Source organism: Triticum aestivum, chromosome 7A (assembly GCF_018294505.1).
Source record: "Triticum aestivum cultivar Chinese Spring chromosome 7A, IWGSC CS RefSeq v2.1, whole genome shotgun sequence".
NCBI lineage: Eukaryota > Viridiplantae > Streptophyta > Magnoliopsida > Poales > Poaceae > Triticum > Triticum aestivum.
Window position 1 is genome coordinate 124,415,283 of NC_057812.1, and position 19,184 is coordinate 124,434,466.

At 46.2% G+C, this 19,184-nt stretch overlaps 1 protein-coding gene across 1 annotated transcript; it reads left to right on the forward strand.

Annotated features, from left to right (window-relative positions):
- The first annotated feature begins 17,999 nt into the window (after positions 1-17,999).
- On the forward strand, positions 18,000-18,877 carry LOC123150327 (uncharacterized). Its single transcript, XM_044570192.1, has one exon. The coding sequence runs from the start codon at positions 18,023-18,025 to the stop codon at positions 18,701-18,703; it is 681 nt and encodes a 226-aa protein (XP_044426127.1). The 5' UTR covers positions 18,000-18,022; the 3' UTR covers positions 18,704-18,877.
- The last annotated feature ends 307 nt before the right edge of the window (positions 18,878-19,184 follow it).

A 19,184-nucleotide genomic window follows, 5' to 3' on the forward strand; every position in this document is an offset into this window, starting at 1 on the left:
ATTGCCATGTGATTAACACTCACAGGTCATATCGCCATGTGATCAACATCCAAGAGTCTACTAGACTCAATGATCTAGTTTACATCACTATGTGATAAACACTCAAAGAGTTCTGGGTTTGATCATGTTATGCTTGTGAGAGAGCTTGTAGTCAACGGGTCTTGCTATATTCAGATCCCTATGTATTTCGCAAAACTTTATATCATAGATGCTGCTACCACGTTCCACTTGGAGCCATTCCAAATTATTGCTCCATTATACGTATCCGATATCTCTAATCAGAGTTATCCGGATAGGTGTTAAGCTTGCATCGACGTAACTCTTTATGTCAAACTCTTTATCACCTCCATAACCGAGAAACATTTCCTTATTCCTCTAAGGATAATTTTGACTGCTATCTGGTTATCTACTCCTAGATCACCTTTGTACCCTCTTGCCAGACATGTGGCAAGGCACACATTAGGTGCGGTACTCAGCATGGCATACCGTATAGAGCCTATGACAAGAGCATAGGGGACGACCTTCGTCCTTCCTCTTTCTTCTACCGTGGTCACTCTTTGAGTCTTACTCAACTTCACACCTTACAACTCAGGTAAGAATCCCTTCTTTGACTGATCTATTTTGAACTCCTTCAAAAACATGTCAAGGTGTGCGTTCTTTGAAAGTATCATCAGGCGTTTTGATCTATCTCTATAGATCTTGATGCCCAATATGTAAGCAGCTTTATCTAGGTCTTCCTTTGAAAAACACTCTTCAAACAACCGTTTATGCTTTCCAAAAATTCTACATTATTTCAGATCAACAATATGTCATCCACATATACTTATAAGAAATGTTGTAGTGCTCCCAATCACTTTCTTGTAAATACAAGTTTCTAGCAAACATTGTATAAACCTAAAAGCTTTGATCACTCCATCAAAGCATATATTCCGATTCTGAGATGCTTGCTCTAGTCCATAGAAGGATTGCTGGAGCCAGCATACCTTTTAGCATCCTTAGGATCGACAAAACCTTCTATTGTATCACATACAACTTTTTCTTGCGAAAACTGGTAAGAAAACTTGTTTTGGCATCCATCTGTCAGATTTCATAATCGAAAAATACAACTAATGCTAACATGATTCCGACGGACTTAAGCATCGCTACGGGTGAGAAATTCTCATCGTAGTTAACTCCTTGAACTTGTGAAAAGACTCTTTCCCACAAGTCAAGCTTCATAGACGGTAACATTACCGCCCATGTTCGTCTTCTTCTTAAAGATCCATTTATCTCAATGGCTTGCCGATCAACGGGCAAGTCCACCAAAGTCCATACTTTGTTCTGATACATGGATCCTATCTCAGATTTCATGGCTTCTAACCATTTGTCGGAATACGGGCCCACCATCGCTTCTCCATAGCTTGTAGGTTCATTGTTGTCTAACAACATGATATCTAAGACAGGATTACCGTACCACTCAGGAGTAGTACATATCCTTGTCGACCTACGAGGTTCGATAGCAACTTGATCCGAAGCTTTATGATTACTATCATTAACTTCCTATTCAACAGATGTAGGCTCCACAGAAAACATCTTTCTGTGTTGCATCACTCTCTGGTTGAAATAAAGGTTCGACAACCTCATCAAGTTCTATCTTCCTCTGTAACGCCCTCGATGCGGCTATATCTCCCACGTGTCGAAGCACGACCTAGAGGCATAACCGCATTGAAAGCAATGTCGCAAGTGAGGTAATCTTCACACAACCCATGTAATACATAAGGGAAAGAGATACATAGTTGGCTTACAATCGCCACTTCACACAAATACATGAATAAAGTATTACATCATCCAAATACAATCAGGGCCCGACTACGGAGCCAAAATAAAAGAAGACTACCCCAAATGCTACACAGATCCCCGATCGACCCCAACTGGGCTCCACTACTGATCAACTAGAACGAAACAACATAAGGGACAAGATCTTCATCGAGCTCCTCCTGAGCTTGGTTGCGTCATCTGCACGGGCTCATCGGCACCTGCAAGCTAGTTTGGAAGTAATCTGTGGGCCACGGGGACTCAGCAATCTCGCACCCTCGCGATCAAGACTATTTAAGCTTATGGGTAAGGTAAAGGTATGAGGTGGAGCTGAAGCAAGCGACTAGCATATATGGTGGCTAACATACACAAATGAGAGCGAGAAGAGAAGGCAAAGCACGGTCGATAAAAGTATGATCAAGAAGTGATCCTAGAACAACCTATGTCAAGCATAACTCCAAAACACCGTGTTCACTTCCCGGACTCCGCCTGAAAGAGACCATCACGGTTACACACGCGGTTGATGCATTTTAATTAAGGTCAACTTCAGGTTTTCTACAACCGGACATTAACAAATTCCCATCTACCCATAACCGCGGGCACGGCTTTTGAAAGTTCAAATCCCTGCAGGGGTGTCCCAACTTAGCCCATAACAAGCTCTCACGGTCAACGAAGGATATTCCTTCTAGCGGGAAGACCCGATCAGACTCGGAATCCTGGTTACAAGACATTTCGACAAGGTAAAACTAAACCAGCAACATCGCCCGAATGTGCCGACAAATCCCGATAGGAGCTGCACATATCTCTTTCTCAGGGCACACTCAGATTTTCCAAGGTACGGGTAGGCCAACCCAGAGTTGCCCCTGGTGGCCACCGGCAGCTGACAGGTTGGACCAACACTCAAAGGAGCACTGGCCCGGGGGGGGGGGTAAAATAGTGATGACCCTCAGGAGCGCGACTCCCAAGGGAAAAGAAAAGGGTAGGTGCCGAATGGTAAAACCAAAGTTGGGCATTGCTGGAAGAGCTTTATTCAAGGCGAACTGTCAAGGGGTTCCCATTATTACCCAACCGCGTAAGGAACGCAAAATCCGGGAACATAATACCGATATGATGGAAACTAGGGCGGCAAGAGTGGAACAAAACACCAGGCATAAGGCCGAGCCTTCCACCCTTTACCAAGTATATAGATGCATTAATTAAATAAGATATATTGTGATATCCCAACAAGTAAACATGTTCCAACAAGGAATAACATCTCCATGTTCCAACAAGGAACAAACTTCAATCTTCACCTACAACTAACAATGCTATAAGAGGGGCTGAGCAAAGCGGTAACATAGCCAAACAACAGTTTGCTAGGACAAGGTGGGTTAGAGGCTTGGTTCAACAATATGGGAGGCATGATAAGCAAGTGGTAGGTATCGCAGCATAGGCATAGCAAAAGAGCGAGCAACTAAGCAAGCAAAGATAGAAGTGATTTCGAGGGTATGATCATCTTGCCTGAAATCCCGCAAGAAAGAAGAACGAGTCCATGAAGAAGACAAACGGACGTAGCCAAACGGGTCCTCACAAACGTGACGTTACCGGAACCAACCCGAAGAAGCAAACACCGGAAAGAAGCACACAACATAGTAAACAACCAACACACGAACATGGTATGATATGCGGGATGCGATATGCGATGCATATGCATGATTTGCAAAGGAAGGAATGAACCTGGCCTCAACTTGGAAATCCAAGAGTGCCACTGGAAAGATGAGGTGATTTCGGTTGAAATCGATATAAAAATCACCGGAATCGGATGCACGGTTTGGAAATGGCAAGCAAAACAAATATGGCACCGGTCTGCGATAAACAGCAAGTAACCATATAAATGCATCAAGATAATCATGATACATCACTCAAACGTGGCAACAAAATACATGGCAGGGATCCACTCATAATGCTTGACAAAAGATGAACACTGAGCTACGGCTAATTCATCCATTAACAGGTTCAAACAAGCATGGCAAAAGTGCAAATGATAAACAGGTTTCAGACTTGGTAAAATTAACACAAGCCTGGAATTTCAGATCAGGTAGCACACTTTAAAGCATGAAAACTAGATGCTACAGGAACTTAACATAGCAAAGCAAGGCATGGAATGAAGCTACTCAAAGAGCTTAACAAAAGTCCCTTAGTGACCTTGAGCCAAAAGGGATCAGAACATACAATTGCAAGCATGTGAACATGGCAAAAACATAATCAGGTTATAGACTTAGGAAAAAAACTGGAACATGCAAATCTGTTAACGAGTAGGCATGTTTACGAGCTCGATGCACTCACTACAGAGCAAGGCATGACAAGCTAAGCATACACCCATCAAGAATACACATTATACAAGCTAGACATGGCAAGAACAATAACATAGCATGCACGGATCAGCAACAACATCCTCGGCAAAATTGCTAACAAGTAGACAATCTGCCTAGATTCACGAAATAGCAAAAGTAGAGCTCGATTGACTCAAGCTAGGGTGCTCCATAATTGCAAAAAAAGACATGGATGGATAGAGCACCACAAGATTAACAAATCATCCTTACTGATCATCCTCAAAAGAGGCATGGATCACTAGGAAACAACATGAACATATGGCATATTGATATAAACAAACCATGGACTTAGTGGAATTGCTAAGTCCCTGAAATCAGCATTAACAAAGGCACCACTTTGCAAGCTTGTTCTAGTCACCACACATATCACAAAAATACATGGATAGCATCTCTGGAAAGATGGCATGGCATATAACAAAACACATGTAGAGGTCAGGAGCATATTATGCACACAATAATCATGGCAAAAATGACAAATAGCTATTTGGTGCAGCAGATCTGACAATTAACTCAAATAGCACTCTTCCAACAGCATTTCGGGCATCAAGATGAGCTCGAATGAAAATGATCCAATGAGATGAAATGATGTACTCTCTGAGACGAACATTCCTATATGCTACACGCGCAAAACGGAGCTACGGATGCAAAGTTACGATATGATGAACATGGGCATTTGAATCTGGAAATTTCGGGGACTTAGTGGAAAAATTACCCTCCGGAAAAGTCAACGGGCGGACGAGGAGATCCGGGACGGGGTGGATCCGGTTCGTGATGGCGCAGTTTGGTTCATCTCCCGGTGGATCTCATCCACCGGGGCAGATCTGGCCGGGATGGGCTCCGGCGAACCTCCGGCGAGGCGCGGAAGCCGAGGCGAGGCACGAACGGCGAGGCGAGGCGGTGCGGTGAGGCAGCTGCGCGGCGCCGTGCTCCGGCGAGGCAGGCGGGGAGGCGCGCCGGCGGGGAAGGCCGGCGAGGCACATGGCGGCGGAGACACGAGCTCCCGCGGTGGCGGCGGAGCTTGAAGGCGTTAACGGAGGCGAAGAACGAGGCGGCGGCGGAGAAGGCTTCCGGCGGGCGGCAGGCGGTGGCGGCGCGGGAGCACAGGCGGCGGGGACGACCCTGCGCGGGGCGGCGACCGGATGGGCCGGGCGGGCCCGCGATGGGCTCCGCCAGGCCGCACGGTGGGAGAACGACGGCTGGACAGGTGGCGTTGTCCGGTTGGTGGAGGGCGACGACCGGCTGATGTGGCGGCTCGCCATTGGGCGGAGGGAGGTGGCGGCGCGAGCGAACATGTCCGGGCGGCGAAGTTTTTTCCGGTGGCGACGAGGGAGTTAGATCTAGGGTTTGGACTGCGCGAAAAATCGGGGAGAGCCAAATATTTATAGGTAGAGGGAGCTAGGAGAGTCCAAATGAGGTGCGGTTTTCGGCCACGCGATCGTGATCAAATGACCGAGATGATGGAGAGGGTTTATGTGGGTTTTGGGCCAAATTGGAGGGTGTTGGGATGCAACACACACGAGGCCTTTTCGGTCCCTCGGTTAACCGTTGGAGCATCAAACAAAGTCCAAATGGTACGAAACTTGACATGCGGTCTACCGGAAGTCAACCAAGGCCGCTTGGTAAGTCTCAGTCCAATCCGGAAATGTTTAACCCCCACATACGAAAGGAAGGTAGAAAGGACCACCGGAGGAGATAGGAGCGCCGGATTGCAAAACGGACAACGGGAAGAATGCTCGGATGCATGAGACGAACATGTATGCAAATGAAATGCACATGATGACATGATATGCAATGCATGACATGCAAGCAATGACAAGGCAACAACAACGAATAACTGGACGACACCTGGCACATCGGTCACGGGGCGTTACATCCTCCCACTCAATTCTTTCGAGAGAAACTCCTTGTCGAGAAAGGACCCATTCTTAGCGACAAACAATTTGCCCTCGGATCTGAGATAGAAGGTATACCCAACTGTCACCTTTGGGTATCCTATGAAGATGTGTTTGTCCGCTTTTGGGTTCGAGCTTCTCCGGCTGAAGCCTTAAGCATCGCAGCCCCAAACATTAAGAAACGACAATTTTGGTTTCTTGCCAAACCATATTCATACGACGTCGTCTCAACGGACTTAGATGGTGTCCTAGTGAATGCAGCTGTCTCTAACGCATAACCTCAAAATGAAAATGGTAGATTGGTAAGAGACATCATAGATCGCACCATATCTCATAGGGTTCGATTACGACGTCCGGACACACCATTACCTTGTGGTGTTCCAGGTGGCTTCAACTGTGAAACAGTTCCACAATGTCTTAAGTCATTGCCAAACTCATAACTCAGAAAATCCCCTTTTGATCAGATCGTAGGAACATGATCTTATTGTTATGATGATTCTTAACTTCACTCTGAAATCGCTTGAACTTTTCAAACGTTTCAGACTTGTGCTTCATTAAGTAGATATACCTATATCTACCCAAATCGTCAGTGAAGATGAGAAAATAGTGATATCCACCGCGCGCTTCAATTCTCATTGGATCACACGCATTAGCATGCATGATTTCCAACAAGTCACTTGCCCGTTTCATTGTACCTGAAAACAGGGTCTTAGTCATCCTGCCCATGAGGCATGGCTCGCATGTGTCAAGTGATTCAATATCAAGTGACTCCAAACATCCATCGACATGGAGTTTCTTCATGCATCTTACGCCAATATGACCTAAGCGGCAATTCCATGAGAAGTGGTACTATCATTATTAACTCTACATCTTTTGGCGTGAACATGTGTATTACCACGACCGAGATTCAATGAACCATTCACATAGGGTGCATGACCATGAAAGGTATCATTCATGTAAACAGAATAACCATTATTCTCTAACTTAAATGAATGACCGTATTGCAATGAACATGATCTAATCATATTCATGCTCAACGTAGACACCTGATAACATTTATCTAGGTTCAATACTAATCCCGAAGGCAGATGGAGCGTGCGATGGTGATCTCATCAACTTTGGAAACACTTCCAACACACATCGTCACCTCGCCCTTAGCCAGTCTTCGTTTAGTCCGTAGCTTTTGCTTCAAGTCACCAATAATAGTAACTGAACCGGTATCCAATACCCAGGTGCTACCAGGAGTACTAGTGAGGTACACATTAATAACACGTATATACTTTGAAGTTTCCAGCCTTCTTATCTACCATGCATTTGGGATAATTCCGCTACCAGTGACCGTTCCCCTTACAATAGAAGCATTTAGTCTCGGGTTTGGGTTCAACCTTGGGTTCCTTCACTGGAGTGGCAACTGGTTTGCCATCCATGAAGTTTCCCTTCTAGCCCTTGCCCTTCTTGAAACCAGTAGTCTTGTCAAACCATCAACACTTGATGCTCCTTCTTGATTTCTACCTTTTGCGGTCTTAAGCACCGCGAACAGCTCCGGGATCAACTCCATCCCTTGCATGTCATAGTTCATCATGAAGATCTAGTAGCTTAGTGATAGTGGCTAGAGAACTCTATCAATCACTATCTTATCTGGAAGTTTAACTCCCACTTGATTTAAGTGATTGTAGCACCCCAAAAATTCTGAGCACATGCTCACTAGCTGAGCTATTCTCCTCCATCTTGTTGGCAAAAGAACTTGTGAGAGGTCTCACACCTCTCAACACGGGCATGAGCCTGAAATCCCAATTTCAGCTCTTGGAACATCTCATATGTTCTATGGCGTTCAAAACGTCATTGGAATCCCGATTCTAAGCCGTAAAGTATGGTGCACTAAACTATCAAGTAGTCATCAGGATGTGTCTGTCAGGTGTTCACAACATCCACAGACGATGTTGTAGGGGTTTGCACATCGAGCAGTGCATCAAAGACGTAAGCCTTCTATGTAGCAGTGAGGACACTCCTCAGACTACGGACCCAGTCCGCATCATTGCTTACAATATCTTTCAACTTAATCTTTCTCTAGGAACGTATTGAAACATGGAGCTACAACATGAGCTATTTATCTGCAACATATTTGTAAAGACAATTTAGACTATGTTCATGATAATTGAGTTCATCTAATCAAATTATTTAATGAGCTCCCACTTAGATAGACATCCCTCTAGTCATCTAAGTGAAACATGATCCGAATCGACTAGGCCGTGTCCGATCATCACATGAGATGGACTAGTCATCAACGGTGAACATCTCATGTTGATCGTATCTTCTATACGACTCATGTTCAACCTTTCGGTCTTCCGTGTTCCGAGGCCATGTCTGTACATGCTAGGCTCGTCAAGTCAACCTAAGTGTTTCGCATGTGTCCCGAGGCCATGACTGTACATGCTAGGCTCGTCAACACCCGTTGTATTCGAACGTTAGAATCTATCACACCTGATCATCACGTGGTGCTTTGAAACAACGAACCTTCGCAACGGTGCACAGTTAGGGGGAACACTTTTCTTGAAATTTTAGTGAGGGATCATCTTATTTAAGCTACCGTCATTCTAAGCAAATAAGATGTAAAACATGATAAACATCACATGCAATCAAATAGTGACATGATATGGCCAATATCATTTTGCTCCTTTTGATCTCCATCTTCGGGGCTCCATGATCATCGTTGTCACCGGCATGACACCATGATCTCCATCATCGTGTCTTCTTGAAGTTTTCTCGTCATCTATTACTTCTACTACTATGGCTAACGCTTTAGCAATAAAGTAAAGTAATTACATGACGTTTATGTTGACACGCAGGTCATAAATAAATTAAGACAACTCCTATGGCTCCTGCCGGTTGTCATACTCATCGACATGCAAGTCGTGATTCCTATTACAAGAGCATGATCAATCTCATACATCACATATATCATTCATCACATCCTTTTGGCCATATCACATCACAAGGCATATGCTGCAAAAACAAGTTAGACGTCCTCTAATTGTTTTTGCAAGTTTTTACGTGGTTGCTATAGGTTTCTAGCAAGAACGTTTCTTACCTACGCGAAAACCACAACGTGATATGCCAATTTATATTTACCCTTCACAAGGACCCTTTTCATCGAATCCGATCCGATTAAAGTGGGAGAGACAGACACCCGCTAGCCACCTTATGCAACTAGTGCATGTCAGTAGGTGGAACCAGTCTCACGTAAGCATACGTGTAAGGTCAGTCCGGGCCGCTTCATCCCAGATGCCACCGAATCAAGATAAGACTAGTAACGGCAAGTAAATTGACAATATCCACGCCCACAACTGCTTTGTGTTCTACTCGTGCATAGAAACTACGCATAGACCTAGCTCATGATGCCACTGTTGGGGATCATAGCAGAAATTTAAAATTTTCTACGCATCACCAAGATCAATCTATGGAGTAATCTAGCAACGAGGGGAAGGAGAGTGCATCTACATACCCTTGTAGATCGCTAAGCGGAAGCGTTCAAGTGAACGGGGTTGATGGAGTCGTACTCGTCGTGATCCAAATCACCGATGATCCTAGCGCCGAACGGGCGGCACCTTCGCGTTCAACACACGTACGGAACGGAGACGTCTCCCACGCCTTGATCCAGCAAGGAGGAAGGAGAGGTTGAGGAAGAGAGTCCAACAGCAGCACGACGGCGTGGTGGTGATGGAGTGGCAGTTCTCCGGCAGGGCTTCGCCAAGCTCACGCGGAGGAGGAGAGGTATTGGAGGGGAGGGGCTGCGCCAGGTTGAAGGGTGAGGCCGCCCTCCCACCCCTCCACTATTTATAGGTGGGGAGAGAGGGGGCCGGCCCCCCCTAGATCCCATCTAGGGTTGGGGGCGGCGGCCAAGGGGGGAGGAGTGCCTCCCAAGTCAAGTGGAGGCCCTCCCCCTTAGGGTTTCCCCTCTCCCATGCACATGGGCCTTGGGAGGACTGGTGCCCTTGGCCCATTAAGGTTAGGGCGCCCCCCTACAGCCCATGCTGCTGTATTGGACGTGGTGGAACATTTTCCGGACCTCCGGACCCCTCCGGAATCCTCCGGAAGCTTCCCGGTACAATACCGGAAAAAACCAAACTTTTCTCGGAACTCGAACAACAACTTTCCATATATAAATCTTTACCTCTGGACCATTCCGGAACTCCTCGTGACGTCTGGGATCTCATCCGGGACTCCGAACAACATTCGGTAATCACATACAAGTCTTCCTAATAACCTTAGCGTCATTGAACCTTAAGTGTGTAGACCCTACGGGTTCGGGAACCATGCAGACATGACCGAGACAACTCTCCGGCCAATAACCAACAGCGGGATCTGGATACCCATGTTGGCTCCCACATGTTCCACGATGATCTCATCGTATGAACCACGATGTCGAGGATTCAATCAATCCCGTATTCAATTCCCTTTGTCCAGCGGTATTGTACTTGCCCGAGATTCGATCGTCGGTATCCCGATACCTTGTTCAATCTTGTTACCGGCAAGTCTCTTTACTCGTTCCGTAACACATCATCCCGTGATCAACTCCTTGGTCACATTGTGCACATTATGATGATGTCCTACCGAGTGGGCCCAGAGATACCTCTCCGTTTACACGGAGTGACAAATCCCAATCTCGATTCGTGCCAACCCAACAGACACTTTCGGAGAGACATGTAGTGTACCTTTATAGCCACCCAGTTACGTTGTCACGTTTGGCACACCCAAAGCACTCCTACGGTATCCGGGAGTTGCACAATCTCATGGTCTAAGGAAATGATACTTGACATTAGAAAAGCTTTAGCAAACGAACTACACGATCTTGTGCTAGGCTTAGGATTGGGTCTTGTCCATCACATCATTCTCCTAATGATGTGATCTCGTTATCAACGACATCCAATGTCCATGGTCAGGAAACCGTAACCATCTATTGATCAACGAGCTAGTCAACTAGAGGCCTACTAGGGACATGGTGTTGTCTATGTATCCACACAAGTATCTGAGTTTCCTATCAATACAATTCTAGAATGGATAATAAACGATTATCATGAACAAGGAAATATAATAATAACCAATTTATTATTGCCTCTAGGGCATATTTCCAACACCCAATACCACCATAGCGTTACCAAGTGTTAAGTGTGTGACCCTACGGGCTCGAGAACATGCAAACATAATCAATAGTGGGATCTGGATGCCCATAATGACTCTCACATATTCAACAAAGATCTTTATCGGTTTGAACCACGAGGGATTCAGATAATGCCGTATGCAATTCCCTTTGTCTCGCGATATTTTACTTGCCCGAGATTTGATCATCGGTATCGCCATACCTAGTTCAATCTCGTTACTGGGAAGTTCCATTTGCTCGCTCTATAATACAATATCCCCGTGAAAAAACACATTAGTCACATGCTTGCCGAGAGGGCCCAGAGATATCTCTCCATCACATGGAGTGACAAATTCCAATCTCAATCCATGCAACCCGACAAATAGTTTTGGAGATACCTGAATAACACTGGTGCCATTGCCATTGTCAAGGAACCAAGGATTCATAAGAAAACAAAGCACATCAAATGCCGCTTCAACTCCATCCATGATTACATCAAGGTGGGAGACATAAAACTTTGCAAAGTACATACATATCTGAATGTGGCAGACCCATTGACTAAACCTCTTCCACGAGCAAAACATGATCATCACTAGAACTCCATGGGTGTTAGATTCATTACAATGTAGACTAGATTATTAACTCTGGTGCAAGTGGGAGACTGTTGGAAATATGCCCTAGGGGCAATAACAAATATGTTATTATCATGTTTCCTTGTTAATTATAAATGTTTATTATCCGTGCTATAATTTTATTGACCAAAAACTCAAATACATGGGTGGATACATAAACGAATACCATGTCCCAAGTAAGCCTCTACTAGACTAGCTCGTTGATAAAAAATGGTTAAGATTTCCTAACCATAGACATGAGTTGTCATTTGATAATGGGATCACATCATTAGGATAATGATGTGATGGACAGACCCAACCATAAGGTTAGCATCAGATCGTATCACTTAGTTTATTTGCTACAACTTTCTTCATGTCAAGTATCTATTTCTTATACCATGAGATCATGCCACTCCCGAATACCGGAAGAATGCTTTGTGGGTTATCAAATATCACCTCGTAACTGGGTGATCACAAAGGTGCTCTACAGGTATTTCAGAAAGTGTTTGTTGGGTTGCATGGATCGAGCCTGGGATTTGTCACTCGGTGTGACAGAGAGATATCTCTGGGCCCTCTCAGTAATACAACATCATGAATAGCTTGCAAGCATGTGACTAATGAGTTTTATCACAGGTATCTTGTATTATGGAATGAGTAAAGAGACCTGCTCGTAACGAGATTGGACTAGGTATGGCGATACCGACGATCGAATCTCGGACAAGTAACATATCGCTAGACAAAGGGAACTGTGTATAGGATTAACTGAATCGTTGATATCGTGGTTCAAACCAATAAATATCTTTGTTGAATATGTAGGAGTTAATATTGGCATCCAGGTCCCGCTATTATTATTGAACGGGGAGGTGTCTCGGTCATGTCTGCATGTTCTCGAATGCATACAGTCACACACTTAATGTTCGGTAACGCTAGGGTAATATTGGGTTATACATATGGTGAGTCCGAAAGTAGTTCAGAGTCCTGGATGGGATCCAGGACATCACGAGGAGATCCTAAATGGTCCAGAGGGAAAGATTTATATAATGGAAGTCATACTCAGGCTTTCGGAAAATGTTCGAGATTTTATGATATTGTAACAGGAAGGTTCTAGAAGGTTCCGGAGTGGGGCCCACCTACATGGAGGGACCCACAAGTGTAGGGGATCTATCGTAGCCTTTTCAATAAGTAAGAGTGTCAAACCCAACGAGGAGCAGAAGAAAATGATAAGCGGTTTTCAGCAAGGTATTCTCTGCAAGCACTGAAATTATCGGTAACAGATAGTTTTGTGATAAGGTAATTTGTAACGAGTAACACGTAATAAAAGTAAATAAGGTGCAACAAGATGGCCCAATCCTTTTTGTAGCAAAGGACAAGCATGGACAAACTCTTATATGAAGGAAAGCGCTCCCGAGGACACATGAGAATTATCGTCAAGCTAGTTTTCATCACGTTCATATGATTCGCGTTCAGTACTTTGATAATTTGATATGTGTGTGGACCGGTGCTTGGGTGCTGTTCTTACTTGGACAAGCATCCCACTTATGATTAACCCCCATTGCAAGCATCTGCAACTACAACAGAAGTATTAAGGTAAACCTAACCATAACATGAAACATATGGATCCAAATCAGCCCCTTACGAAGCAACGCATAAACTAGGGTTTAAGCTTCTGTCACTCTAGCAACCCATCATCTACTTATTACTTCCCAATGCCTCCCTATAGGCCCAAACAATGGTGAAGTGTCATGTAGTCGACGTTCACATGACACCACTAGAGGTATAACAACATACATCTCATCAAAATATCGAACGAATACCAAATTCACATGACTACTAATAGCAAGATTTCTCCCATGTCCTCAAGAACAAGCGTAACTACTCACAAAGCATATTCATGTTCATAATCAGAGGGGTATTAATATGCATAATGGATCTGAACATATAATCTTCCACTAAGTAAACCAACTAGCATCAACTACAAGGAGTAATCAACACTACTAGCAACCCACATGTACCAATCTGAGGTTTGGATACAAAGATTGGATACAAGAGATGAACTAGGTTTCAGATGAGATGGTGCTGGTGAAGATGTTGATGGAGATTGACCCCCTCCCGATGAGAGGATCGTTGGTGATGACGATGGTGATGATTTCCCCCTTCCGGAGGGAAGTTTCCCCGGCAGAACAGCTCCACCAGAGCCCTAGATTGGTTCCGCCAAGGTTCCGCCTCGTGGCGGCGGAGTTTCGTCCCGTAAGCTTGCTTATGATTTTTTCTCAGACGAAAGACCTCAAATAGCAAAAGATGAGCATCAGAGGTCCACCAGGGAGCCCACGAGGCAGGGGCGCGCCCAGGGGGGTAGGGCGCGCCCAGGGGGGTAGGGCGCGCCCCCACCCTCATGGCTGGTAGGTGGCCCCCCTCTGGTACTTCTTGCGCTCAGTATTTTTTATATATTCTGGAAATAACTTCCGTGAAGTTTCAGGACTTTTGGAGCTGTGCAGAATAGGTCTCTAATATTTGCTCCTTTTCCAACCCAGAATCCCAGCTGCCGGCATTCTCCTTCTTCATGTAAACCTTGTAAAATAAGAGAGGATAGGCATAAGTATTGTGACATAATGTGTAATAACAACCCATAATGCAATAAATATTGATATAAAAGCATGATGCAAAATAGATGTATCACCCGCATGGACGTGGGTATTGGGCATGGCCCCACACCCCTGGTCTAGACCCCCCATAAAAGGAATAGATCATATCCCCAAGGATAAGATCAAGATCCCTAAAAAGGGATAATGATTGGTGGGGAAGGAAAGGGGTGATTTCCTTCCTCCCGCCTTGGCCAACGACCCTAGTGGCATGGAGGGCAAGCAACTAGCCCCCTCCACGCCTATATAAAGGTGGGGAGGCTTAGGGTGCAGACACCCTTCCACCCTTGGCCGTCTTTCCTTCCCGTTACTCCTTCTCCACTGCGTAGCGCTTGGCGAAGCCCTGCCAGTGTTCTGCTGCCACCACCACGTTGTCGTGCTTGCCTAGATCCCATCTACCTCTCCACCCTCCTGTTGGGGAATGCAGTATTTTCAAAAAAATTCCTACGCACACGCAAGATCTATCATGGTGATGCATAGCAACGAGAGGGGAAGAGTGTTGTCCACGTACCCTCGTAGACCGTAAGCGGAAGCGTTATGACAACACGATTGATGTAGCCATACGTCTTCATGATTCAACCGATCCTAGTGCCGAAAGTACGGCACCTCCATGATCTGCACACGTTCGGCTCGGTGACGTCCCACGAACTCACGATCCAGCAGAGTATTGAGGGAGAGCTTCGTCAGCACGACAGCGTGATGACAGTGATGATGAAGCTACCGGCGCAGGGCTTCGCCTAAGCACTACGACGATATGACCGAGGTGGATTATGGTGGAGGGGGGCACCGCACACGGCTAAGGGATCAATGATCAACTTATGTATGGGGTGCCCCCTGGCCACGTATATAAAGGATGGAGGGAGGAGGAGGCCGGTCCTCATAGGGCGCGCCCAAAGTGTGGAGTCCTACTAGGACTCCCTAGTCCTAGTAGGATTCCACCTCCCACATGGAATAGGAAAAAGGGAAGGGAGAAGGAGAAGGAAGGAAGGGGCGCCCCCTTTCCCTAGTCCAATTCGGACCAGTCCATGGGGAAGGGGCATGGCCACCCTTGAGGCCTTTCTCTCCTTTCCCGTATGGCCCATTAAGGCCCAATACGAATTCCCGTAACTCTTCAGTACTCCAAAAAAATACCCGAATCACTCGGAACCTTTCCGATGTCCGAATATAGCCTTCCAATATATCGATCTTTACATCTCGACCATTTTGAGACTCCTCGTCATGTCCCCGATCTCATCCGGGACTCTGAAAAAACTTCGATTATCAAATCACATAACTCATAATACAAATCGTCATAGAACATTAAGCGTGCGGACCCTACAAGTTCGAGAACTATGTAGACATGATCGAGACTCATCCCCGGTCAATAACCAATAGCAGAACCTGGATGCTCATATTGGCTCCTACATATTCTACGAAGATCTTTATCGGTCAAACTGCATAACGATATACGTTGTTCCTTTTGTCATCGGTATGTTACTTGCCCGAGATTCGATCGTCGGTATCTCAATACCTAGTTCAATCTCGTTACCGGCAAGTCTCTTTACTCGTTTCGTAATGCATCATCCCGTAACTAACTCATTAGTCACATTGCTTGCAAGGCTTATAGTGATGTGCATTACCGAGAGGGCCCAGAGATACCTCTCCGATACTCGAAGTGGCAAATCCTAATCTTGATCTATGCCAACTCAACAAACACCATCGGAGACACCTGTAGAGCATCTTTATAATCACCCAGTTACGTTGTGACGTTTGATTGCACACAAGGTGTTCCTCTGGTATTCGGCAGTTGCATAATCTCATAGTCTGAGGAACATGTATAAGTCATGAAGAAAGCAGTAGCAATGAAACTGTAACGATCATCGCGCTAAGCTAACGGATGGGTCAAGTCAATCACATCATCCTCTAATGATGTGATCCTGCTTATCAAATGACAACTCTTTGTCCATGGCTAGGAAACTTAACCATCTTTGATTAACGAGCTAGTCAAGTAGAGGCATACTAGTGACACTATGTTTGTTTATGTATTCACACATGTACTAAGTTTCCGGTTAATACAATTCTAACATGAATAATAAACATTTATCATGATATAAGGAAATATAAATAATAACTTTATTATTGCCTATAGGGCATATTTCCTTCACCTCCCTTGCTGGATCAAGAAGGCGGTGACGTCAACGAGCCATACGTGTGCACATCTCAGAGGTGCCTTTCATTTGGTACTCGGATCGGATTGGATCGCGAAGGAGTACGATTACGGCAACCACGATATCTAGATCGATAACGCTTTCGGTATACAAGGGTATATAGACGCACCCCCCTCTCGTTGCTAGCATCTCCATAGAATAGACCTTGGGTGTTTTGTAGATTTTTTTTTTGTTTTCCATGCATGTTCCCTATCTGTAGCAGCGGCGGAGGACGGGAGGGGAAATATGGACGGATAGGGTTTTGGTGCCGGCGGTATTCTTAAATAGCCGAAGGGCACTACACGGCCTGCCAGAGTAGCGCCACGCAACGCCATAGGTTCGACGAAGGAGACGAGTTTCAGACCATCGGGTTTCGGGGTGTTTCTGTGTAGGACCCTATCGCCGGTCTGACGTGGCAGACGCGCCCATGCCTCTCCATATCCGTCCCGTATTGGGGTTGGATATGAGAGGTGCCGGGCAGCCTGGGTGTGTGAAGCCTGTTTGAGGCGCTCGTCTAGATCGGTTTTTTTGACCGGCCACTGAACGGACCGTCCGCCCGAACGTTTGAGGGGGGTTTGAGGTGTCCTGCTGTAGATGCTGTAATATGGATTTGAGAAGTGAAGTTTGAGATATGTAATTGCAATGGACCAAAAATAAGTGTTGACCGGTCATTGTCTACAAACACGTCCGAACCAGTCCGCCAAGTTTGAGGAGCAGATTTTGCTAGGTTCAGCTGCTCTTAGCCTTGACTGATTTTTCTCTCACTTGCATTGATTAGTCGAGCCCACGGGCCACGGCCGAAGACAGTTCTGCTGGAAAGTCTAGTGCCGATGCTGATGGCCCGCCGGATCACCAGGACAAGGATCTGGATTTTTCTTAAAAAAAAAACTCGGTACAAACACGCTCATAAAAACATATATACGTGCATCTATATAAATGCACACATGAACATCCTACCTCTCTGGCACTAGGGAGTACTCCTAGTAGAGACTGTTATCTTACATAAGGGGTGCTTTTTTATTTAGCTTGGAATATAGGGTACACTTTGAAAAATCTAAAGACCACATAAAAACTCTTCGCCGGAAGACCTAACACGTACGCACTGACTGAAATTCGAACGGTCAAGCACGGCACAAGGACTTCCTGGGATTGGAAAAACATTGTGCAAGGAAGCTTCCAGGATTTAGCTTCCTCGCAGTTTCGCGAATTCATTGGCACCGCGCGTTTGGCACAGTCGTCCAAAGATAAGTCAAAGCAAGTTTGGCCATGTTGGAAAGAACACGTCAAGCTGCATGGTTCACTAGTACGTACCACGCACGCACCGGTGCTGCCTATAAATTGAGCTGCCCAGCACACCACGTAGCACTCACCAAAGCACCCAGACGAGCGAGATGAAGATTTCCATCGCCCTCCTCCTCCTGGGCCTGGCAGCCACGGCGGGCGCCGTCACATTCGACGTGACGAACGAGGCGTCGAGCACGGCCGGCGGCCAGCGGTTCGACCAGGAGTACGGCGCCGACTACGCCAAGCAGGTGCTGTCCGACGCGTCCTCCTTCACCTGGGGCATCTTCAACCAGCCGGACCCCTCCGACCGTAGGCCCGCCGACGGCGACACCGTCACCCTCGCCGTCCGCGACACGGACGGCATCGCCGCCACCAGCGGCAGCACCGTGGAGCTCAGCGCCCGCTACGTCGGCGGCATCACCGGCGACGACCTCAAGGAGCAGGTGACGGGGGTGCTGTACCACGAGGTGGCGCACGTGTGGCAGTGGGGGCTGCAGGACTACGGCGCGCACTCGGGGGTCTTCGAGGGCATCGCGGACTACGTGCGGCTCAAGGCCGGGTACGTGCCGGGGCACTGGGTGAAGGAGGGCGGCGGCGACCGGTGGGATCAGGGGTACGACGTGACGGCCAGGTTCCTGGACTACTGTGACTCGCTCAAGCCCGGCTTCGTGGCGGAGATGAACGGCAAGCTCAAGGACGGCTACAGCGACGACTACTTCGTGCAGATCCTGGGGAAGAGCGTGGACCAGCTGTGGAGCGACTACAAGGCCAAGTATCCTGGGGTGTAGTTATGTTTTTTTGGGGGTAAAAATAGTGATTCAAAAATAGTTACGTTGTCGTGAGCTGAATCACGTTGTACGTACATAAGCAGGTGGGCTTATTGCGGGACTGTGGTATTGTCTACCGCGGTACGTATTATGTATTGCCTGACCTAATGGAATAAAATTTGGTACTTCACTGCCTATGTACGTTGCTGTAAAGTGGGTGTTAAGAATCAGTTAGTGACAAAGGTTATGTAGAAGTAATAATAAAGTAAATTAAATTAAGTATGCTTTCAGTATCTCTTAAACTTTTATCACAAATATCGATGTGAATCAATGGTCCATCTCGACAGAAACAACGTCCTTGTCGACAGGGTTCTCTTTTACAGACATTTCTCGACAATCGATAATATATTAATATCAAGATGATATCAGTTACACCCGGTCTATGCAATGACACAATATCAAGACAAAGTTGAGACATTAAGGATGCACACAACAACAAAAA

Excerpts from the sequence above, each read along its gene's own strand:
- LOC123150327 (XM_044570192.1), top strand. The coding sequence starts at position 18,023 with ATGAAGATTTCCATCGCCCTCCTCCTCCTGGGCCTGGCAGCCACGGCG.